Source organism: Serinus canaria, chromosome 5 (assembly GCF_022539315.1).
Source record: "Serinus canaria isolate serCan28SL12 chromosome 5, serCan2020, whole genome shotgun sequence".
NCBI lineage: Eukaryota > Metazoa > Chordata > Aves > Passeriformes > Fringillidae > Serinus > Serinus canaria.
This window is the reverse complement of record NC_066319.1, coordinates 17973583-17997719: the sequence shown is the minus strand read 5'-3', so window position 1 is coordinate 17997719 and position 24137 is coordinate 17973583. Positions and strand designations below refer to the sequence as shown.

The following is a 24137-nucleotide window of genomic DNA, read 5'->3' as shown; positions in this document are numbered from 1 at the left end:
CTAAGCAGATCCTTAGCTGAAGGCTGTGGCCCTGCTAAGGACTGGTGAAGATAATAGGTTGGGAAGTCTGCACACAGTGGGATGCTTCTTTTGGTTGGGTTTCACCTCCCCCCACCTCCTCCCTTCCTGTAAAACAGTGGGTGGTCTGTTTTAAATGCTACCTGTGTCATGATTCATTGGCTCCTTCTTTTTACCTAGCTGTGATGACACTATCTACATCTCCTCCTGGGAGTCTCCTACTGTCCTTTAAACAGTTTAGGTACTGCTGAGGGGAACGTGTCATCTGCAGATCCTGTGAAGGATGTAATTTCTTGAATTACTTTTTTTTCTCCTGCATGGGTTCCTGCAGTCATTACAATAAACTCAACCCTGATGATGCAAACTGCTTTCAGAAGAGTCCAGAGCAGGAGCTGCTGTGCTTAAACCCATCTGCAAATCTGAGAGGGGAAAGTGAGATGAGCATGGAAAACTCATAAGGAACTGAAGCTTGGTAAAGCTCAGCTTTTTCAGCAAACACTACAGGTTAGTTCAGATGGGCCTTGTGTGAAAGCAGTGGAAATTTAAGTTGCATTGTCAATTCATTAGCAGCATTCACATTGATTTCAGTGGAGCCAGGGTTGCAATGTCCCACTAAGTGATGCTTTAAGTCTGTGCTTCTTCCCCTGGAAAGGCACATCTGCCTCACATCCTCTGCAGCCTGCTGTTAAAGGGAGTCCTTTCCCCATGGAGAGAGGGAGAAATGCATCAATCCCTTCCTACAGCTATCCCAGCCAGCCACAGTCTGGTTTGCTCCAAAGGGGGGCTGCATTCCAGCTCTGGAGGTGTATGGCAGGATGGTCACTGGGGCACCTGCTGGAGGAAGAGAGGGCTGCAGGCTGGTCTTGTTCCTTTGAAGATACAATCAGCTGCAAAGTCTGGATGCATCCAAGTACCTGGGCATTCATGTCCAGCCTGTGCTGGCACCACTTGGCTACTGCATTAAGGGAAGTTGTTGCTCTGTAAGAATCAGCATCCAATGCTTTTAGGTTTACAGAGAACCTGCTGGCTGGAAAAACTTTTTTGTTTGTTGGCCAAGGTACAAAAACTATGTTAAATGCGGGTGTAGTGCACAGCTGGAGGTGGGGGTTGGCAGGTGGTCTCACAGGGTAGGGTCCCTGGGGTCTGCCAGCACACCAAGGTCAGAGCAGCAGCAGGTTGCCTGCAGCAACTGCAGAATTGAGCATGTAGGGGCAGACTGGCATTTCTTCCTTTTCCTGGCTTTCTCAGGAGTGCAGATGGTAGGTTTTGATAACTAAAGGCTTAGTACAGAGAGGTCTGTCTAGTGTGGGATATGTAAACCTCAGTTCAGGCTTGGATATGTTCCTTTTCTGTCTGTAGGAGGTATAAGCTGGTTATTTTGTTCCATTCTTTTTTTCTTTCCTGTTTTTTTTTTCCCACTCCAATTTCATAATGTTGGTCCAAGTAAAGGGTAATGAAAATTAAGTGACTTGGCCTGCCTCTTACACAGCTACTGTGTAGTTAGCAGTTTAATGAGAAATGAGGGAAGGCAGAGCTCATTTTGCTTTCATATAGCCAAACTATCTGTGTAAGACTTAGGAGTAAGATGGAATAGTAATCGAGTGTGATGTTGTGGTATTTAGGGCAAGATCACAGGAAAAGCATTGTATTCCTTTGAACAGGATGGAGCCTTTCACGTGATTTTTTTTTTTTTAACTTTAATTCTGTAATCTTGATCTGTTATCTAAGACCAGGAAGACGTCCTAAATTTGGAAGTATATTTCATCTCCTGGAGGAGCAAAAGATTCCATCTTGGTCTGTCTAGGGAGCCCTGGTGTCCCCCTAGTGTGGGGCATCTTGTTTGGCAAATGCTGGGGTTTGCTGTGCCCAGGGCAGTGCACTGAGAGACCTTTAAACTTGCATTAGGGCTGGAGGATTTTTCTCTGTTGCTGTTGGCTCACCTCCAAGGTATGTTTTGGGCTGTGCAGTGCTTGCCCACACAAATGTCCCTCAGACTTCCCCTTCACTGTGTCTCTCATACCTGAGAAGCCACTCCAGAGCAGCTCTTCACTGGGGCTTCCCACTTGGTGAAATCTGCCTGTATGGGTTGTCTGTCATTGATCTAGCCTGACTGGTAGGCTCACTCCTTCCAAGCTCACTGGAGTTTCTGAAGAAATAAAATAATAGCTTTAATGTCAGTGGCCTTGTATCAGGAGGTTTGGTTACTGCTTTTTTGTGTATCCTGCTAGCTTTTCTCCTAGGCTTCTTAGGCATGTGCAGATTATAATTTAATTTCCTCTTGAATTTAATAACTTTTAAAGGACTAAAATCAATAGCTCTTTGGAGTTGTGATTGGGGATGCAAAAACTTTCATGCCTTTCTCTTCTACAGCAGATAATGCATCAGGTGCAATGGGAAGCAGAAGGTTGTCCTGTAAAGCAATCCACTGCATGTCTGCAGCCAGAGTCCTCTTTCAAGCCCAATGGGGTAATGTTGGGATACTCTTTTAATCTCATGTGTGACCCTCAGCTTTTAAAGAGCACAGCTGAGTCTCCTTTTTAACTTTTGCAAGTTTGAGTCCCATCTGCTGTGGTCCTCAAACTTGGTGCCCAGAGAGTGGCATTTCTGCCACTGAACTTCTCCCTGATGCCTTTAACCTGGTTTCAAGGTAACATCCCTGCCTGCCTTCTCCTCGTAATCTCTTGCCCCATTTCACCTCATTTGTATGGAGTAGAAACCCTACAGTTTATTTTCTACTTTCTGGGGAGATGTAGTCTTAAGTTAATTGAGGGAAGACAGATGGGACCTGCCAGCTTTTCATATGCCAGCAGCCCATCGAGGGTAAAAACTAAATGTCTGATGGCTTGCCAGGATGAGCTCGTTAGTGTATTGCCCCAGGGTGGTTAGGACTCGGGGGGACAACTTACAAAGTTGGGCTGCAGTAAAGTGTCCACAGAACAGATGACACACGTGCCCCACTCTTCGGAGATTGCTGGGTGGTGCAGCCTCCCAAGGACCCGCCTGGACGGGGGAGCCTGCGTATTGGCCGTGGTGTGACATCCTGGAGCATCCGTGGCTTGTTGTGGAAGTTCCAGGGTTGGCTTGCTCATTACCTGCCTGAGTTCCACTGTTGCATCCTTGAAGCCCCGGGGGGAACTGTGAGCTCTTTTCTTGGAAGACAAAAGGCAAAGTGCTACAAACCACAACAGCTTCCACGCTAAAAATACCATAAAAGGTTGTGTCCTTAGGAGCTGGGCATGGGAGCAGATCCCACCCACATTACTGCAGCATGAGTCACCGGGCTATTGCAACTGCTCTCCGTGTGGATGCCCGGCTGAAGATGCACGGCAGAAAAAGGAGAGGAAGGAGAACTGCTCCGCAGCGCTGTGGAAGTGAGGAAGAATTACGAAGAGGTTGACGTGCGGGCATACGTGAACACTTTGCTTTCCTTTTATTAGATTTTTTTTTTTATTTGGTAGGTTTTACGTTTGTTTGGTTTTTTGGAACTTCCAGCAAATGGTATTTGCTGGTGATTTGATCTTAAGGTATTTGCAGTGTCTTCTGAATATGCAGATACCCCCCAGTTTGCTTTTAGGAAGCACAGTAATTGCCACGTGATTAATACGAAGCTGGAAAACCCCTCTGACACGGAAGTACGTTTTATTTACTCTCTTTCAGCAAAGTTTTTTTCTCTCACTATCCTCTCTCCTCATCTTCATCCTTTAACCCCCTACTCCGATGCCAAAGCAGGCTGTGTGTCCTAGTGACAGATGGTGTAAAAGCACATCTCCCTTACATTATGCCCTGCTCTTCCCTGTGCTCTTTATCCAACAAGCAGGTATTAGAGAGTAAACTTGTTTAGGTTGTTTGGGTTTCTTTCCTGAGACACCACCCACCTGTCCAGGCCCCAACAAGGCTATGGGTGTTGTTTTCCCTTTTCCTTCCCTTCTGCTTGACGTCTTGGCTATCGGGGTTTACCGGAATAAGTTTGTCAGTGAGAAATTCTATAAAAAGCTTCCTTTATTTAGACACCAACCCACTAATGACATCATGAAGGCATGTCTTCCAAGTTCCTCCAGGCTGAGAGGACAGAGGGAGGTGGTGGCTGTGAATCTGAGCCCTGCCCGTTTCCCAGTACACTTCTGTAGTTGTGTTCAGTGGCTGTCCCTCAAAATAACCCCAATCTTCCTCCTCCTTTGGGGACAGGGCAGGGAGGCCACCCCCAGCGAACTGATGCATCTTTAGCAAATGTTTTAGCAGTAGAATATAGCTGTGGTGGCCTGTCTTCCTACTCATCACTTCCAGGTTAGTCCTTTGCAGTGCTCTTTGGTGGGTATTCACCTTGACTTCTAAGGGAAGCAGGAGGCTTGCGCACTCAGTCTCTTTGCTACCAAATTTTGCATCAGGCCAGTTTCAAATAACTTTAACAGGGAAGCAGGTGAATTGAAGATAAAAAAGGCTGCATGGACAGGCAGAAAGCAGTGGGAATGGGCAGATATGAGATCTACTGCTTGTTTTATGGTGGAGGGAAAGAGGCATTGGGTGGGGGGCAGCAGAGCAGAAGTTGGCCACCAAAGTAATGCACTGTCAAAATTATTTTGTGAGTGATTTCTTTAAGAAGTATTGGTTTGAGTATTTCTGAGTGGGGGAAAGGTGTATATTTGTTAAGGGTGAAAAAGTAGTGAGTGTGACGTGGATGAGGTTTGTGGACCTTCTGGAGAAGTTATTCCTGAGTTTCATTTACGTCTTTGGAGAAGAAAGTATACTATGGTGTGCTAGGCTTCCCTTGTATGTGCTTAGTTTGTTAAAATGTTATCACAGGTGTTTTCTTACTGGCCTGCAGTAACTCCTTGGTGATTTTTTGTGTGATCAGTAAACCAGAGCTTATTTAATCAATGGAAAGGTATAAAAGTCTCTGCTGAGAGAGTTTAACTGACTTCCTTGATTCTGCTCATCCTACTGTTGAAATAAGCCCTAAGGTTGATACACATCATGGCTATTGCTCTTTAGATCTGGGAGACTTTGAGTAGTAGACTTACTAATTCAATGTATCCATAATGCAGATTTTTCCAGTCCTGTCTAGAATTTGGGTTAGATGAGCAGCAGTTTGCAGCCCTATTCTGATACCAGCTCTGCACTGTTTGCTCCACGTGTTGTCCTTCCCGTATTGACCTTCTTGATACTCTGAAGTAATAAAATCTCAAAATAAACCCATTTGCACAAATACTCTGCAACATTGTATGAGTGGCCAAAATATTTTGTTCTCTTTAGAAAGTTATTTTCCAGAGTTAGGTGGTGTTAGAAGAAAATATAAATTTGCAGGTGCCAGTTTCTGAGAGTCTTTCAATCAGGTAGCACAGAAAAGTGGGATCTTTGGGGTTACTTTCCTGGGGTCTCTTGTTGTGGTCTCTGGCAAAAAAAGGAAAAAAATCCAGTGTCCAAAATACAATCTTAATTAAAAAACAAATATGTTTTTACTACAGGGAAGTGACATCTGATAATGTTTTCTCTAAAGATGGGGGTGTGGGGATTGGGTATTTTTAGCTGTGGCTATTCGCAAGTTGTTGTTTTGTAACCTTCTTCTAATAATACATTTCTTAAACACTTTTCTTAGAGTTTAAGAAGCTTTTTCAGACAAAGATGGGGGAGAAGAAAAGGGAGCAGCAGCTCATTGGCAGGAGAACTACGGAAATCTGTGTTCTGATGGATGTTGGTGCCTAAGAGGGGTGCAGTGTTAGAGTTGGGTGTACCTTGTGAAGGACCTTTCCCAGGTCAGAGAGATGGCTTGGGATTCAGCTTTCCCTCTGGCTGTAGCGGCTGTCTGACACTGCCTGCTTTTTAAAAGCAGTTGAAAACAGGATCAAGGTTTAAGATTGAGGGGACAAGCATCTCTATCTTGAACATCATTCCTCTGTCCAAGATTTCCTCTTTTCCTGAAAGAGGAAATCTTGGACAGAGGAATGATGTCCGGATAGAGATGCTGTAGTGCAGGAATCCCATGGAAGGGCAGATGTAAGAAATGGCAGTTGAAATTTAAAGTCTTTATGGTTTGGGGTTTTGGGGTGTGGCTGACTGTCTGGAGTCTCTTGGGATTTACCTGCAAATGTTGCTCTGAGATAAGGGAGCCAATACATTCCCATGTGAAACCTGAAGTTCTTCTTCATCCAGCAGCTGCTGGGCTTCCCCTCTCCTCTTGCTGACAGACTGAAAAGCAAGCACAGGTCTTGAGGGACCAGAGAGCTGATCCTTGGTTTTTGTGAACATCAGAGGTGCTGTGAAAAAGTTTCTCAAAGACAGGTGATATGAAAGATAGGAGAAAAGAAGCATTTTCAGGCTGGGTTGCTGATGTTGTCTGTATCTCAGTTGCTACCCATGGAAATGGTCTGGCTCTCCAAAGGGAACAGCAGTCATGTGTTTCCCCAGGCTTGACTCTGGTGGTATTGTGGGAGGAAAGCAATTAAGCTGATGGTAAATAATAAACACACACAAAAGTAAGCAAACTGAAGGAAGGACAGTTAAGAGTGGTCTGGCTATGCTGCATCTGTGATGTGCTGCTCCATCTCAGAGGGCATCAGGAAAGTGCTCCAGGAAGAACCTGATGGTGGGGCTGGAGAGGTATCTGGCTGAAGGGACGAGGAAGGTATTTTAGTGGTTGTTTACTTGTTTATAAATTTGTTTTTTCAGAACCCAGATCAGTGATCAGTGGTTTCTGCTAATTGCTAATAATTAAAATGAGCTGAGGCCATTTTGCTTTCCAGCAAATCCTGTTATGCTGTGGTGCCTTTTTAATGACCAGAGGCAAATGACAACCCAGTCTACTGAAGGTGTTAAGACCACATGTCCAGCCTTGAGCCTGGAAAAAGAAAAAGGTTGCTGCTCCCCAAAATACTGAGCGCACATCCTGGGCCACTGTTTGGGGAGAGTGGGCTGTGTGGTGTGGGGTGCTTGCAAGTCCCACACTGCTCTGGGGCTGGGCAGGGCTTGCCACAGTAAAGGGGATCTTGCTTGAAAGAGGTTATGGATCATTCAGCATCAGAAACTTGCCAAAGTGGACCTTTCTGCACCACTCTCCCTGCTCTCATGTTCTTGGACCAAGAAATTACTCACTCTTTTTGAAGCTCATATTTTTGAAATCTGTCTTCAGCAGAGTCTTACGCCAAAATGAAGGCCAGAGTTAAGGCCTCCTGGGAGCTTTCATCAGGAAATGGTGCGGGGCTAGTGCTGAGCTCCTGTAGGTGCCAGTTGTGCATTTTCCCTTGCATCAAATTTGGGACACAAAATGGTTATCTGGGTAATCCTTTCATTGCAGGGAACCCTGCTTGTGGATGAAAGCTGTTTGGGCTTGGCATTGGCGGTCATGGGCAGGCTTCAGTCATGAGTCTGCATCTTGTCAGCTTGGGTGGCCAGAGTTGAGCATTTCATATCCTGAATAATACTTGGACTTTTGGTGCCCTTCTTAGGTTTAGGACCTGACATTTGATACTCTGGTTGGCTAAAAAAAGATTAAATATAAAGAGTGACTGAGTAGTGCTTTTTTGGAAACTGTAACCCTGGTGCCTTGTTTTCATGTCACACCTGGGTTTAATTCATCATAACTCATTAGCAAAAGTGCCACAGGCTTAGTGCCTGGTGTGACAGTGTTTCTTTTGGTTGCTGAATAAAGGAGCAGCACCATCAAGAGTGGAAGCTTCATCTGTGTCGTTTGGGGATGAAACATGTGATAAGGGATCTGGCAGGAAGGAAGTGCAGTGTGTGGTGAGAAGAGCAGGTTCTCAAAGGAGCATATTTAGAGTACAGCGGTTACTCGGGGTGGGCACAGTATCTTCTGGGGATGGTTTGAAGCTGGAGAACAGGGGTATCCACTTGAAGCCAGGTCAGTGGTTCAGAAGGGGCCCTGTCTCTTCAAGTCATGCTGCTGGAACATCATCTTCTCTGCAGGACCTGTAAAGGGATGGAGGAGGTGCTGGAGGCTGCACGGCTGGGAAAGGCAGCAGCGGGCTGCACCGGTCTGGGCTGGATTTACTGGGTGGGCTCCGAAGGGCCTCTGTTTCAAATCACCCCCTGCTGCTTATTGTTGGGAGTGAGCTGTTACTCTGCTAAAAACTCTTCTGAAGCAAGGAGGGGGCAGAAACAATATGGGAAAGCAAATATTTTCTGATAACAGTGAGCAACAGGCTTTTGTTTGCTGTCAATGGAAGGAAATGGGAGAAACATGTAGTAGCTATAACGCAGTACAGGCTTTACTGCTGGAAAAGAGATTTAGTGCACACATTTCTCTAGCAGGGGAGATATCCTTGAGGAAGGGCTGCTTAAAGTGAGTGGGAAAGGCATGGCTTTTGTTTTGCTGCAGCAGTGCATCTGTGTGAAGCAGATGCTAAAGGAAGGCCTGTGGCCAAGATGAAAATCTAGGTCCAAGCTTACATGTGAAGTGGGAAACAGGGAGATGAAGGCCTTGTTTTGTATTCAGCCAGGACAAGATTGAAGCAACTGCACTTTAAATTAAAGGGAGGCCCCTGTACTCAACTGACAGTGATGATAAAGTGTGAACCAGCTCTGATCTCTGTTCTCTGGAAAGATCCTTCCTGCTGAAGAACTTGATACTTTGTTTAAAAAAAAATTGCAGAAAGCTCCCATGCAATATTAGATTTGGAAGTTTTATCTAAAGGCCTGTAGGCATGTTCTAGCTCAAGTAGGCATTTTATTCTTTGTGTTGGACCCATTTTTTGCATTAGGGAAAAAAAGTTTCTTTCTTATCAAAAGGCACTTTACTGTCCTTAGATGCTTATTTATTTGCAACTTCCCTTTTACAAGCTTTCTTGCACAGCGCAGAGTCCAGCTGCCCTTCAGTAGGATGCATTGTGGTCTCCCAGGTTTTGATCTTGGAACAGGAAGATTCATTTCCCAAGCTGCTGAGGAAATCATCATCCTGCTTACAAATGCCTTTTGTAGCAGTCAACTAAATTTTTGTGTTTATAAGTGAACAGTTTAAAGTGAACTGACTAGTTGTTGCTTTGTTGGGTAAATGTTAAAGCATTTTTAAGGTAAATGCACCTTTCAAGTTCAAAGTACCTTTTTTTTTTTTCTTCTTCAGCTGAGCTTGTTTTCAGCTAAGTAGAGCTGCATCTTGAATTGCAGGTGATAGTTGAATTGTGTTTGTTTGTTTCCTGGAGAGAACAGCATCTTGTGCTGCTTTTCTGGACAGCCTTGCATGGGCCTCCATCATACCAAATGCTTGTCTTTATGTAATGGTCACAAGCTCTCATGTACTTAAACTTCTCCCTCTGCTTTTTAAACTTTCCCCTCTGCTTTTTATCTCATCCAAGAAAAGGTTTTGGGAATTTTTTAGTTCTTCCAATTCATACTGTTGCTCCCTTCATGCATGCTCCAGCTTTCACTGGAAAAAATTTTCTCAAGTATTTCTATAATAGACTTGAGCCTGCTCTGGTCCCCTTTGACTTGCTTTTATTCCACTTCCATTGCTGTCCATTATTCACATCAGAAGTGCTGAGGACATGCAAAAAAGTAAATGTTGGTAATAGATCCACTGTGGTTCTGAGCTCAGGCTTTTCTGAAGTTCTTTCTATTGCTTTCTCAAGGATGTTTGAGCAAAGGTGCTGAATGCCTCTGAAAACCTAGAAATGGAAAGGTGGCAACTGGTTTGATGTCACCTGGCTCCCTCAATTGTACATCCCCTTGGATCCTGGGCTCCACAGGGGCAGGCATCCAGCACCAACCCACCTGGTGTTCTTCCACGCTGAGCATCATTTCATTGTACTTATAACCTAAATACAGAAACTGCTAGTGAAATAATATGGCTTGCTCCAAAATGTCAATACCATTTAATTTTTCCTGTCTGGAAAGCAGTGTCTGTCTTTCAGCCTCTGTGGCAGGTTTAGTTTTATATCAACCACAGTAAAATGCTAACAGCCAAACGCACACTAATTGTGAGATGTGTTTTAAAGCCCTGACCAAATGGGACAGATGTTGGTTTCAACACTGTTCAATATCACAAGAATCCTTGATTTATTTTCATATTAACTCTTAATCTGAAAAGCTGCTTTTAACAGGGTATCCTACATGGCCCTTTCTGTTTCATAAGCTAAAGTATTATCTTGCATTACCTCTTTACCTATGGTTGGATTTTATAAACATGTTTTCCTCTAAGAGAAGAGGGGAGGACTTCTTGTGTGGACAATTCCCTCAAAGGGAAGGCAACCACTGTGAGGAGGGGAAACTGATAATAACAGATCTGGATCAGACTTACGTACTTAGCAATTTCTTTGCTTCATTCTTTGTTGGCAGTCAGGCTTTCCACGTCTCTCAGGTGGGAACTGGGGGAGTGAAGTCCCTTCCAATGTAAGCAAAGAGCCACATTCAAGGCCATCTGGTGAAAATGAATAAGCACAAGTCTATGGGGCCTGATGGGGTGCATTCCAGAATTCTGAGGAAACTGGGTGATGTGGTTGGCCAGTCATTTTCCATCATTTTTGAAAATCCACAGTCGTCAGATGAAGTCCCTGATGACTGGAACAAAGGGAAGCATCACATCTGTTTTTAAGAAGGGTAGAAAGGGGGACCCTGGTAACTACAAATCAGTGAGCCTCACCTCTGTGGCTGGAAAGATCATGGAACAGGTCCTCATGGAGGCAGTGCTGAGGCACGTGCAAAAGATGAGGAGGTGATCTGACACAGCCAGCACGGCTTCACTATGGGGCACATAGTGCCTGACCACCCTGGTGGCATTCTCTGGTGGAGTGACTGCAACACTCTACAAGGGAAGAAGACCAACTGGTGTCATCTGCCTAGAGGTCTGTAAGGCCTTTGACTTGGTCTTATATGACACCCTCATCTCTAAAGTGGAGTGATATGGATTTGAAGGGTGGACTGCTGGGTAGAAAAGAAATTGGCTGGCTGGAGGTAGTCAGAGTTATGGTCAGTGGCTCTATGTCCAGTTGGAGGCCAGTGACAAGTGGTGTCCCTCAGGATTCTGTCTTGGAGCAGGCTCTTCATGAGCCAACAGTGTATGCTCAAAGATCAGGAAGTCAAAGCATCCTGGGCTGCATCCAAAGCAGGATGAGGGAGGGGGTTCTCCTGCTCTACTCTGCCCTTGTGAGACCCCACCTGGAGTGTTGTGTCCAGCTCTGGAATTGTCAGCATGAAAAAGTGATGGACCTATTAGAGTAGGTACAGAGGAGGGCCACAGAGATGATCAGAGGGCTGGAGTACCTTTCCTGTGAGAATAGGTAGAGAGAACTGGGGTTCTTCAGCTCAGAAAAGAGAAGGTTTCAGGGATATCTTAGAGGACCTTTCAATACTGAAAGAGGGCATAGAAAAAAAGAGGGAGAGTGACTTTTTACACAGGCACATATGGATAGGACAAGGGTGAATCATTTCAGACTAAAAGAAGAGAGATTAAATGTTAGGAAGAAATTCTTTACTCAGGGAATGGTGAGGCACTGGAACAGGTTGCCCAGAAAGTTTGTGGATGCCCTGTCCCTGAAAGTGTTCAAGCCCAGGCCAGATGGGGCCCTAAGCAACCTGCTCTAGTTAATGGCACTCTGTCCTTAGCATGGGAGTTGGGAGTTAAAGGATCTCCAAGGTCCCTTGCAACCCACAACATTTTACCCACATGATTCTATGGTTTTAATGAAATGTTGAGTTTGTACACACATGCAAAAAAAAAAAAAAATCCTGCATTTCTTTAAGTTGGGGTGATTTTGGGAGTTAACAACCAGCAAAAAGAAAGCAAAAAGTTATGTTGTAATTAAAAGAATTCCATACGACTTAAAAAATTATGTATCGTAATGCTGTCCTGCATTTAGTTCCAAGGCTGTTAAAAAAGGCTTTGGGAGACGTTTTCTCAGTACTTTCCAGTGTTGGATCAAATACTTCTTGTTTCCCTCAAGTTTTCTATTACTGGATTTGCTTCTTTGATAGAAGAAAACAAGTTAACAAAAGCTCATGCATTAGCATCTGGAGATGCTGTTTGAAGGTAATGCAAGTCCAGGATACTGCCAGTAAAATGGTCAGGGAGTGTCCTCTGCAGAAGCTGCCAAAGACAAATAATTTCCTGCAAGGGTTCTGTATTTGGAGGCAGTGTGAGCTGATTAAACTCATTAAAGTGACTGAAGGAATGAGGGTGGTTCCTAGGGGCTGGGCATTAGTTGGGGTCAGGCTAGTGGCTGAAGATCCCTCTCTCCTGAAAAAGAGGTGAAGTCAGAGGCTCTGAAAAGCAGTTTAAGACACACAGAGTCAGCATAGGTCTCACTTCAACTCAGTTTATATATCTGCAGCATACAAGTCATTTGCCTCAATAATTATTTTGGACAAGTTTTTCACAGAAAAGCTGCATCTTGTTAGTGGAGTTTTAAATTCCTACTCTTTAATTTCATTGGCTGTACCAGCAACTTTATATAACGCTACATTTGTCATTTCCTTGTATGTGTTTAAAAAAAGATGCTGCATGTCTGTGCCAAAGAGAGCACAGGGTGCTGGCAGCATGGTAAGTTATGTTTGTATCCTTGTTCCTTTGGTTTTGGCTAGGGAACATCACTGGCTCCACAGTGCCCAGGGTGACATCTTGGGTATCAGCCAGGACACGTGTCCTCACCCTGCTGCTTTGGGCACATGTTTGGGGTAGGTGGCCTCTAGCTGACTGTGCCCTGCCATGCCAGAACCAGGGAAAGTTTTAAATAGCAAAAGGAGCCTTTAGCTTACTCAAAATTGCCAAGTATAGCTGGAGGCAAGAATGACAAGGGAAGAGTAGCATGTCCTGTAGTGTTACTACATGTACCATAAAGAATAAAATACAGAGTTTTAGGAGGAATGCATGTCCAAGTGGAGAATGGCCATAATTATAGCTTCATTTAGTTTATGGTTAAAGAAATGCAAACTGCTTTTCCAGTCTTAAGCAAACAGAAGAAGCCTGTTACTAAGCTCTCTGTTGATATCGTTCCCTTCCAGGTCAGTGCATCACCTGAAAAAAAGAGATTCCCCCCCCCGGCTTTTTCTTTTTTTCCCTTTTTGTAGATACTGGAATAAAAAAAGTAGGGAATGCAGAGAGAAAATTAATCTTCAATTCTTCAATTCCCAGAAGAAGCATGTGGACCTTTGCATTCTTCAGTTTGTTTATTTTTTTCAAATGAAAAATCATTTAAATAATGATGCTTTAAAAAATAACTCAAGCATCTTTGATTTTTGTGCAGTCCTTTGTCTGGGGTTTGTTTTTTTTTTTTTTTTTTGGCTATTGTTATCTCTAGAAGATGAGCTTACAGTAAAAAGAGTTTAAAAAATGTTTGGGTGCTCTTTTATTCCCTGTGAGGTCTAAAAATAGAAGCTGACAAAGAATTGCTTATAGACTCACTGCTCTGGTCGGAGGGTTTAGTCTAAAGCTGCATCTTCTGACTTTGCAACAGCTGAGCTGTGCAGAAGCACCAAGGCTGGGCTTACTGAGCATAAGCAGGGAGGAGACCAAAGCTCTATCAGCCCTCCTGTTTATCTCCTCCCAGCTCCATCCTTGGGGAGAAGAGCGCCAAGGAACAGCACCAGAAACTTGTGTGAGAATGAGAGCGGGGGGTGTAAGTACTGGGAGCAAAGGAAGAGGGATAGTAGGGAGAGGGTTAAGAGAGGTTTTATTTCTTGGTAGTGCTGCTCATGTTGAGGGGGTGGATAGCATATAGTTGCAGTCATACATGGCTTTTTAGTTATTTCTATAACTAATAGACTTGGCCAATGTATTTGGGTTTCTTGACATCGCCGTAGTCTAGCAGCAAAGTGTTGTCATCGTTGTCACCACAGCTTGCAATTATACTGGAAAAGCTTGGTGCAAATTGGGAGAATAGAGGCAAATGTGTGTAAGACACATTATAACGAACCAGGTAAAAACATAGATAAAATATAATCTAATGGGTTGCTTGGTTGTAATGGTGGCCACCTCTGAAAGGATGTGAGGCCTTCTGTGCTTTAGAGCCTCCAAGCCATTGTGTCTTGAGTGCTAGAGAGGTGACAATAAGGAAATTCAGCTCAGGACAGTTCAGGATTATGTTGTAAAGTCCATTTGCTGGTGTTTGTGAGGGGGATTGGAAGAGAGGTGGTGTTATTAAAGTGGTGGCTCATGACAGAAGTGAGCCGTGCTTCCTCTGCCCAGTGCTTGCTGACTTCAAGCAGAGTGTCATGCTTTGGGATGCTCTCTTGATTTCACACTTGTGGAATTAGTGTGTTGCTTCTCTGAGTTGCTGAAGGTGAGAACTAAAATGTTGGTTTTCGTAAGTGGTAGCTCTGTGTTGGGCTCTGCTGTCCTTTGGACTGTGTAGCTGTTTGGATGTATCAAGGAGAACTGCCAGTGCTGGAAGGTGGCTCAGGTGGCACAGCTGGTGCCAGCTCTTCTACCATGCAAGTCAGTGATGTGTCTTGGGCTTAACCTGACCCAAGTCCTGAAGGAATGGCCTGAACCCTCCATTGCAGCCCTTCTTGGGGGCAACATAATCTTCGATTAGCTGGAGTCGAATGCAATACTTGCTTTTGGCTTGGGCAGGGGGCATTTTCTGCCTGCTGAGTTACCAGCGCCACATGCCTGCTGGTATGAAGGTGTGTTGGGCTCTGAGACCTTCACGGGAAACCCTGGGACCTAACCAGGGTGGAAAATGGCAAGAAAAACCACACCAGGAGTTTTTTTGCAATGCATACAAGTACTTTACTTTCTGCCATTGTGTGCCCTGTAGTTACAGCCCATTCCTTCCCCACCAGCTCCAAAGGAACCTTCCTTTCCTCTGTGTTCAAAGACCCCTGTGTTGGTAAAGGATGGTGCCTTTGCTGTGCCAGAACTGGAAAACTGATCAACTTCTTATTTCCTTTGTAGTGAGCCTGGGGGACAAAAGAGTGTGGATTGCCTCGTGCCTTGCCTCTTCAACCAGTCACCTGTGGTGAGCTCTCACGTGCCAGAGGACGAGGGTGGAGGACAGCAGCCACGTGAAGCTGGGGCAGTGTGGGTGAGCCAAAAGGCTTTTGGCTGGTGGGCTGTGGCAACTGGGGGTCCTCACCACCCTGCAGCAGAGACAACTGGCTCCTGCCAGGTAGATGCCTTCAGGGGAGTGGACTACTCCAGCTGAACTGATGAATCTTGGCACCTGATACAAGGCTCAGGTAAGGGCACATTGCATGGAGCTGGGTTGTGTTTTCATCCTGTCTTCTCCAAATTCATAAACTGGCTCCAGAGCAAATGAGAATTACACTGAGAGCTGTCAAATATGGTGGTTACACGTGCTAAATAAGTCACAGGATCTTATCTACAATGATGCTGGATGCTCTGGTTTGTTGGGGTATTGCTGGTGGCATCAGAGTTGCAGTGGAGGTTCTCTCTTGGTGTTCCCACTACCTCTGCTGAGGGAGTTGGCTGTGGTTTTATCCAGTGCAGTTTCAAATACAATGCAAGTTTACTAGGACAGGAGATCATTTGAATTTTCTGTAGCAAATCTGTGATTCATCCTAAGTGATCTATGGGCAGTCATTTTCAAAGGCCCCAAGACAGTTAAAACAAACCTTCCTGCAATTCAGCTGACTTAGTGCTCCTTATGCTCTTAAAACAAACAAACAAAAAAGATTACTTGTGTTCTCCTGGGTTGTAGTCAAGGAAATAAATATGCAAACAGGATCTCCTGTATCTTGGTTCATCCTGCTTGATAGTAATTTCATTCCTGAACCTGTAATTCACTTTGTGAGTGCAGGTTTTGATTTCCTTTCTGGTGGCAGGGATGTAATTGTGTGCCGAATTTGAGCTAAGGTCAGGGATGCACAGTCCAGTGAAGTGTTTTGAAGCTGGTGCTGGTCAGGATGTTAGCAGTCTGGGTTTGTTAATGAGAGAGAATCTGCACAGGGGGATCAGCAGAAGTCCTTGATGCAAGTGCACTGAATGTGTTGTCCATTTTGGAGAAATTCAGGGGTCTAGTAAAAAAATGCTGCAGCAGCTACAACACCGGAGATGGGGATGCTGGCCTGTCTTGCACCATGGCCTCAGGAGCAGTCTGACTTCTGCATGGGGCTGATTCTCACAAAGCAAAGGCTCTGCCTGCAGTCAGCAGCATGTGGCCATCACTTCCTCCTTGGCTTGTCACCTCATGGGCACAGAGCCAGGCATGCCTGTGCCCACCTGTAACAGCCCACAGCCCCTCCTGGGTTCCCTGGGGGGCTTTGAGGTTTCCTCAGGCTGTGGTGGAGCAGTCCCAAAGCCGTGATCGCTTTGGCCATGCAGGGTAGGTATGTGCAGTGGTGTAACGCTGTGGCTTTGCTTCTAAAAGGCTTTGAGCATGTGGGAAAAGAGCCTCTGATGATGGCTTCTCTTGGCTTGCAGCTGCTGACTGTCCCCCCATGTTCTACCAAGCAGCCAGGATGGGCATGTTGCTTCAAGACCTTCGCCTGTGTGGTTTGAAGGATGTCAAGGTGCCTGTTTCATGCGCTTAAAAAGCCGTGATGGGGCTTACTCAACTTCTCACAGCTTGCCTTAGTTGCTTTCACTGCATGGCCAGGATTATTCCAGGGTGTGCAAGTGTGTGAGTCACTGTTACAACTAGTAGAAGCTTTACAAGAGAGTAGTAGCTTTCAAAGTGCTTTTCTGGGAGGTGGTGCAGACTGCAGGTGTACCTTGTGAGAGGCTTTTGCCTCTCAGGAGATATATAAGCATTTTCACTTGTAGAGATATATATGCTTTTCTTTTAAAATTGTTCCTCTAAAGCAAAAATTGCAGGCTGGTACCATAGATGGCTAAAGACATAAAATGCTGTGTTTAAATGTGCTTTTAAACTAGAACATGAAACAGGAACGGTGACTTGTTGTGTTTCAGCAGTGGTGAGTGTGACTGTAATAAGTAACCTTTTTCACCTTATTCCACAGCAGTAGTTTCACTCTGATAGAGGCCAGAGTGATAGTGAAGTATGGTGTGTCAAAACTTGCCTTTTTTTTCTTCTTCTAGCAGCAGTCTCTATTTAAAGTTAAGTGGACATAGTCAGAATGAGAGCACACATTCACCTAAACCCATTTCTGCTTTTTCAATGACCTTCCACCAAATAGAAACCAACTACAAACATGTAGTCTTAATCTCAAATGGCTTGAGTAGATACTGTTCTACAGTACAAAAGATTGAAAAACTGGGTTCCAGAATATTCTCAAATCCAGGCTGAATCTGAGAACATGTTGCTATGCTGTGTTTCCTAAGAAGAGATTTTGCTGATATTTTCATTTCAAAAGCCCATCTGTCAAGTACTGGCAGGGTGATTGCTGAAGAATTGATAAGTGTGAGACATGGTGTTGTGGCTGGGGGTAACAGGGGACGTGTGTATGTCCTGGGGTGTGTCATAAGGAGCACTGCTGCTGGGCCATGGGAAATGCTCAGTTCTCCTGGGCAGTGAGCAGGGCTGCTGAACTGGGCTGCTGGCTGGTGGACAGAGGTTCCCCTCTTTCAGCCAGGCAGGTCCTGCGGGTGCTATCCCATGTGGGGCAATGGGAGCTTGGCAGATCTGACTGGAAAAATATGGGGCTTGTGGAAAGGGTATAACAGTAAATCTGATTTATGGAGAACAATTTTGACATGAAGTCTTGGATTTTTGATGCAGATACTTTCTTCTTGCTGCCAATATTTAAGATTCCAGCTGGTGAATTAATTCAAGGAAGGTTGCGTTCATTTAAAAGTTGTGTATTTTATTTCAGGTTTGCTGATAGCTAGATAATGTTCAATGTGGGTAGACAGTAATGTGCATTTTCATTAAACATTTTTAGGCTTATTGTAGTTGGTTTTTATTTTTACTTCCTTAAATTGTAGACTGGAAGCTGCAAGTGTTAGTGTGAGATGACAGATTGTGGATGTTTTCAACTCATTCTTTTTAAAAGGAGCTAGTTCATAACTTTGTTTTGGGGTTGAATTTAAATGTGCATGGTTAAGGGCTTTCTGTTGCTTGTATCCTAGTTAATTATCTAATACCATTGTTGCATAGTTCACATTTTCTTACTATTCCTGTTCATAGCAGCTTCATCTTGTGTGTTTGTCATGGGAAAAAAATCTCTTTGCTAAGAAAATACAGTATTCTTAGGAGAAAATTGGGTGGCAGGATTGAGAAAGTAATTTGAATGGTATACGAAAAAGAGAAAGTATGCAGTCATACATAGGTAAATGAAGAAGCATGGCAGGTACAGTACAGCCTGTTCCTATTTATAGGAGGCCTGTTTTCATCAAGTAAAAAAATTATGTTTTATCAAATCCTTCAGAAAATAAATCTTGGTGGTTTCCACATATACAAGGTGTCATTTCCCTCAAGCAAAGGCTATATAGCATCATGATGTCAAAACTACTCTGGAGTTTGAGCACATGCAGAATTAAGTAATGAAAGCACCCTATTCAATATCTGCTGTTACAGAGCTGAGCTATGTTCTGTTCCCTCTCCAGAGTATTTTGACAAGCGCCTCTTTGAGCGCATCACGGTCTCTGTGCTCTCCCAAGCAGCAGCACTGTGGTCACACCCCAAGGCTGGTGAAGCTGCTTGCCATCTCCATCCTTCCCACTGCCATCAAGCATTTTCTCTGCTTTCAAGTTTTTTCCTAAATTTGGTCTTTTACAGTTTTATAGGAAGAGAAAACAAATATTGCATATTCCAGGAATGAGATTAAAAACTGGCTCCTTTGCACAAGTCTGGTGTTTCTGGCTGTAGAGAGTCTTTTGCAGAGGTGAATGCCAAAATATATATGTTCTTGCTGTGTAAATCCTCCCATGGTACCAAGTTGCTCTTCCTTTGTTATTCTCTTAGAGTGTGGTCAGAGATGTTCAGAATAGTTTTCACTTTATAAGTGTCTTGAAAAATTGCCCATTTAATCTGACATACAGTTTATTTTTCCCCTGAAGCCTGCAGAATATTTGTATTTTTAGCAGCATGTAAAAGACATCATTGGAATTTTTTTGGCCCCATAACAACAACAACTCTAAAAAAGTCAGAATTGGGGGAGTGAAATTGCTTACAAGTTTCACAGGAGATGTGAGAAGGAGGAGATGCAGAAGTATTAGGTGACACTGTGAGACAGTTACTCAGACCTTGCCATGGAAAATTAAGCTGTGATTAAAATGTACTGATCAAAGTTCACATTTGAAGTAGGAGCCGCAACTTGGAAAAATAAAAGAGCAAAATACACTTTAATATTTCTGTCCTTGCTCTGTTTTGATTGTGGAGTCAATAAGAGGGGAAGATACACCCACTCCTCGTATGAATTTGAAGAATTTGCATTTTTCCAGTGTCTGAATGGATGTGTGAAGTGGTGCCATGCCTTTGCTGCTGTCTGATAACAGGTCATGAAAGAGCCCTGATTATATAACTCCCTTCCCTGGGGGGGATTCCCCTTCCTTTTGTCTGTCTGCATTTTCTCCTTGGTGTGTTAGTTCCACCTTTGGTGAATAAGGAACTAGTTATGGCTTGAGAGGGAGGATGCTTCTTTGGCTTGTACAGGACAACACTCAAGTTGTGTTTGATGTGGGAACTTACCTTTCTCATAGGTATGTGTATGGGATGAAGCAGAGCAGTGGGCACAGACCCCAGGGACCTAAACTGGGTCTTGCTTAGACCAAGACTGGTCCTTCTCAGCATAGGTGGGGACATCTTGCTGCTGTGTTGTTTTCTTTTGGAGTTGTATACAGAAGGTAATCACCTAGAGGCCAATTCACTTGTCTCATGCACACTTCAGTAGGCAAAATCTTGTTTCAATTTCGTCTTTGATGTTAAATCTGCCTCTGGATGCCCCTACAGAGCATCTCCTGGCTTCCCATCCAAAGCCAGTGGTTTGCTGTCATCCACGTGGCTGCTGTGCCAAGCAGCGCCTGGCTGGCGTCTGTCCTGTGCTGGGCCAGTGCTCCGGGGCTGCTTTGCGTGTCTCGATTGAAAAGCCATGTCTTTCACACTGCCATGTGTGTGCCTGAGAACAAAGGCAAGACCCCCCTTGCTCGGGCTGGGCTGTGTCCCAGAGCAGGGAGCTGGCGGTCCTGCTGTGTTCAGGCAAGCTCCACAAACTCTGTACAGCGGCTGTGCAACCTCAGCCTAATTTTAGCTGTGGGATATGGCTGGAAGCTAAAATTGTCAGCAAACGTTTTTTGTATTAGTGCTTTCCTAAAATATTTCACATGCTGTGTACACATTTACTTATCTCCTTTCCCCTCCCTCCTGCTTTTTTTTCCCTTACAGCTTCTGATATGAAGAAGGATATAGAGTCTTTAATAGCCCAGGAAAAAGCAGAAATCGTCGCCAAGTATGAGAAGGTACCAGCCTCGTGCCTCTCCCCAGCATGCTGGCTGGGGCTGAAGCTGTTTAATCAATTAGGAATGCATCAAATAAGAACTTTTGCCTCCCTGCAGGCATTGCCCCAGTAACCCTCATGCCATTAGACTTTATGCTAGCTCTCCCTTCTTATACATCCCATCTCACTACATCCCTGGAGTTTACTGAGGGTCCCATGTGGGCTCAGCATAGATACTGAAAGGTACCGAGCTTCTGGTGCTTCAGCGCTCCCTTAACACCAGGATGCCAGGATGGCTTATACCCAACAACACTATTTTTTCCAATGTACAGCTTTTCCCAGCCTCTGGCAGAGGCACACATGGAATGCTGGATAGGCTGAACTTGGCATTTTTCTCTGTCTTAATTTAGCTCTTTAGTGCAGGTTTTGCTCTCCTGGTTCTGTGCTTTTTGTCATTCGGGAAAGAGGGATGTAGGTTTTGGGTGCAGGATGCAGGCACTGGGGCATTCCTGATGCTGGGACCAGCTCACAGGTGTCCTTTCTGCTTTCAGGGCAGACAGGAAGGAGCTCAGATTGACCAGTGGGAAGATGCCGATTTCGCACTCTACAAAGTTACAGACCGGTTTGGATTCCTGCAGTAAGTGCTTCTGGCCTCTCCTTTCCTCTCTGATCTCTGTGTGTGTGTGTGGACCATCCTTCTGCACTGAGCATGACTGGCCTAGCATCTCTCCCATAAGCTGCTCTGTGGCTTGGCTTGATCAATCTCAAATGCAGGAGGAAAGACTAAATGGGCCTCCTTCCTCAGCTGTGCATGTGCAGACACTGATGCTTTGAATCTGCTGCAAGACAAGGCTCAGAAATGGTTTCCTACCACGAGCCTGGCGTTAGAAGGTGCAGGCTGGTGCTCCTGTGCCTCCGTGGTGTGCTACAGAGGGAGAGTCGCTTGTGTTTGCACCTGATGATTCAGGGAGGCATAGGAAGAGACCAGAAAAGATAGCTGATCATCTTCGGTTCCCTTAGGAAACCTTTCCTTTAGAAATCTCCATCCTAACAAAGGCACACATGAATTACATACCCTGTGCCTGGGAAGAATGCTTAAAAAGAACTATTTTTATTCTGATTCTTAACAGAAGTTACAATAGTATGTGTTCTGTGTGTAGGAGGAAGGTTTTAAGCAATTGCTGTCTAGAAATTCTGCTTCCCCACCCTTTAAATTGCTGATCATGTGTGTACTGAAGAGGAGATATGTGCCCAGGATTTCTAGTTATGTCCAGTGCTCGATTACCCCCTGGAGCTCCTTTTGGGTGGTGCGATTTTGGATGGTGCTTCCCCTGCCTCTTTCATACTGGGGACAGCTGTAGGAAGGGCACAAAGTGCCCAGGACATACCCCCTCAAGTGTCTGAGGTGGTCCATGAGCTGCAGCACCCTGTGCTCCCCATACCCTTTCATGCCCATGGAGTAACCAGTGACCCTTGCTTTTCCAGCGAGCAGGAGCTGCCAACCCGCACCGCCTTGGAGGAGAAGGTGAGAGCTGCCAGCTCTGTCATCATGGATGTGGCATCCTTTTCACACCAGCTGGGGAGGGAATGTTTTTTGAGGAAACAAGTGAGCAAGTAAGAGCAAAGCAGGCAGCCAGCACCCACTGGTCACTGCTGCTCGCCCAGAGGTGGGGACTCTGCACAATGCCCAGCTGTTGGAGCTTTTATTTTGCTTGGTCAGACAACTTTCCTCCTCCACATGGCACTGAAAAAGCACCTCTTAAGGTAATATTGGGCTTTTCCCTCTGCTTTGGCACAGTGCTCAGCAGCTGTGGCTCGTAAAGGGGACTGCATGTGCAAGGGAAGATGGTGGAAGTTGTAGGTAACCATCACTTCCATCCTCATGTCCCCTGAGATGTGAGCATGTCCTCTGGTAGAATCCTGCTAAATTGGACTGAATCACATTTCTTCTGATCTGATACAGTGATAGGATTTGAGTCTAGCTGGACCTGCAAAGATTTTTATTGTCAGGAATTACTCCTGGGAATGCTTTCTCTATGTTAAGCCTGTGTGTCTTGTCATTTTCACCAATGCTGCTTTTAATTACCAAGTGCTGAAATTCTGCACGTACCTGTGGATTTATTCCCATCCCTGATGTGAGGTCTTCACATAGAAGTTTAAACCTAAGAGGATGAAGTTTTGTGTTTCCAAGAGGCATCTCCTGGGGCCTTTTTTTCTTAAATTTGTCTTTTCTTCTCCCTTGCACCAGCAAAAACAGCAGGAAATAGAACGTGTGGACAAGTGGCTTAAGATGCTGAAGAAGTGGGGCAAATACAGGAACAGTGACAAGGTAAGGAGGAAAAGAGTGTATGTCTGGAAGGGTGGGTGTGATGGATCCTTATGATGAGTCAGGCTTTCAAAAATTTGACAAAAAAAACAGAGATCTCTGGAATATTGCCTGATTCTACTTGTTATCTTTAATATTTTAAAGCTTTCCTAGAAATTTCTGGGTTACCAGTCGAGGTAAAAGTCCTGTTCTGGCTTACATGGCTTTAAAAAGGTTATTTTAAATGCTGCTGCCATTTTTGCACTTGCACCTGTGGAAGCAGGAGCACAGCAAGGATGTTCATGTGCCCTGCTGGCTCCCTGCCCTGTGAGAGCAGAGTGCAGTGCACACCAGCAGTTGCTTCTGTGTTTCCACCTCCTGGAAATGATGTGGGAGATGTGACTGATACAGGCCAGTTGATGTTCCTTGTAATTCTCCCTGGGGGAAGAATTATTTGTCTAGAACAATGCTTAGATTTTGTATTTTGCTCTTAGCTGTGCCTGTGAGAAGCCACTTAGGCTTCTTATTGTGTACACCTGTCTATGGACATCAAGGATGGAGACACCAACATTGTGTTGGCTTTGGTGTTAAAATGAACTCTGTACCAAACACCACTTCAAAACTGAATTGCATTTGATAAATAGTATCTGTTATATGTTCCTCTTACAAACCTCTTGAAACAAAAAACCCTTTGAACCTAATGACAAGACCCTTGCTGGGTCTTGTAAGGAGAGGAGTGTTGTGTCTGACCTGCCCTGCTTGCAGCACTCTGCACAGCAGAGGGCTGAAGCCTGGCATTGCCTTGTTGCCATGGCCTCTGCAGCCTACGTGTTTAGCAGGAGTGGGGTGTTTGGCTGGACTGCTTCTAGCTCCCGTTGGGAGTCCTTGGGAGAAATTTGAGCTTGGTTTAAAAGGCAAAGTAGAAAGAAATATCTGAAGAATATTTGCATAGCTGTGGGGACAACATTGAGCAGAGCATTCTCCTTGCCCAGTTGTCAGGAGTCATGTTCAGTTCAGCCTGGCAAAGACCAGCTGTAGTCTCACTCTTCAAAAAAAACAAAACAAAACCAGAAACAAAATCATCTTAATGACAGCAGGGATGGGGAGGAGGTGGGCTTGGGGTTTTATAGTTCTTCTGTTCTCTTTAGGGTGATTCTAATTACTTGTTTAATCAGTGCTGCTCCACAGGCAAAATCAGAGGTCCTCCTGTGACTTGGTTCTTTCTAATTAGAAGTTAGCACTAATTGGTTAGTGACCTTGTGGGTAAACCACCAAATTCCAGCGGGATACAAGGAATTCCTTCTGCTCCTGGAGGGTGTTTGGTGGTGGGTAATGATGAGTGGTTTTAGAACACCTTGGCTTTCCTGGGTCAGGTGGTGAGGACAGGCAGGATCCAGCATGAGTGGTGGGGAGCAGTAGCAATCTCTGATCCCTGTCTGTTTTGGATTTCCCTTGATAATTGTCGGGTGTGTTAAGCACACTGTAGCTGATGTCACTCAGATCTGCTGGCTGGCAAAGGGTCAGACTGGCAAGTGGGTTTTGAGGGTCTTTGGGTCAGAAAATGAGAAAGCTCTTG

The 24137-nt window shown here is 44.8% G+C and overlaps 1 protein-coding gene across 10 annotated transcripts in view; it reads left to right on the top strand.

Moving 5' to 3' along the window:
* Nucleotides 1-24137, top strand: part of LOC103824085 (USP6 N-terminal-like protein) — an 83030-nt gene that overhangs the window by 30608 nt on the left and 28285 nt on the right. For 6 of the 10 annotated variants that reach the window (XR_007777707.1, XR_007777706.1, XR_007777708.1 and 3 more), the window contains 5 exons: nucleotides 14855-15138; nucleotides 20205-20278; nucleotides 20808-20893; nucleotides 21742-21781; nucleotides 22505-22585. Coding sequence is in view for 1 of the 10 variants with exons in the window: in XM_050975406.1 (XP_050831363.1) it covers nucleotides 20213-20278; nucleotides 20808-20893; nucleotides 21742-21781; nucleotides 22505-22585 (273 nt within the window). In the remaining 9 variants the exon portion in view is untranslated. Of the gene's footprint in view, nucleotides 1-2391; nucleotides 2485-14854; nucleotides 15139-20204; nucleotides 20279-20807; nucleotides 20894-21741; nucleotides 21782-21802; nucleotides 22021-22504; nucleotides 22586-24137 lie in introns of those variants that run through there. The other 4 variants (XR_007777712.1, XR_007777713.1, XR_007777710.1 and 1 more) reach the window with 3 other exon arrangements.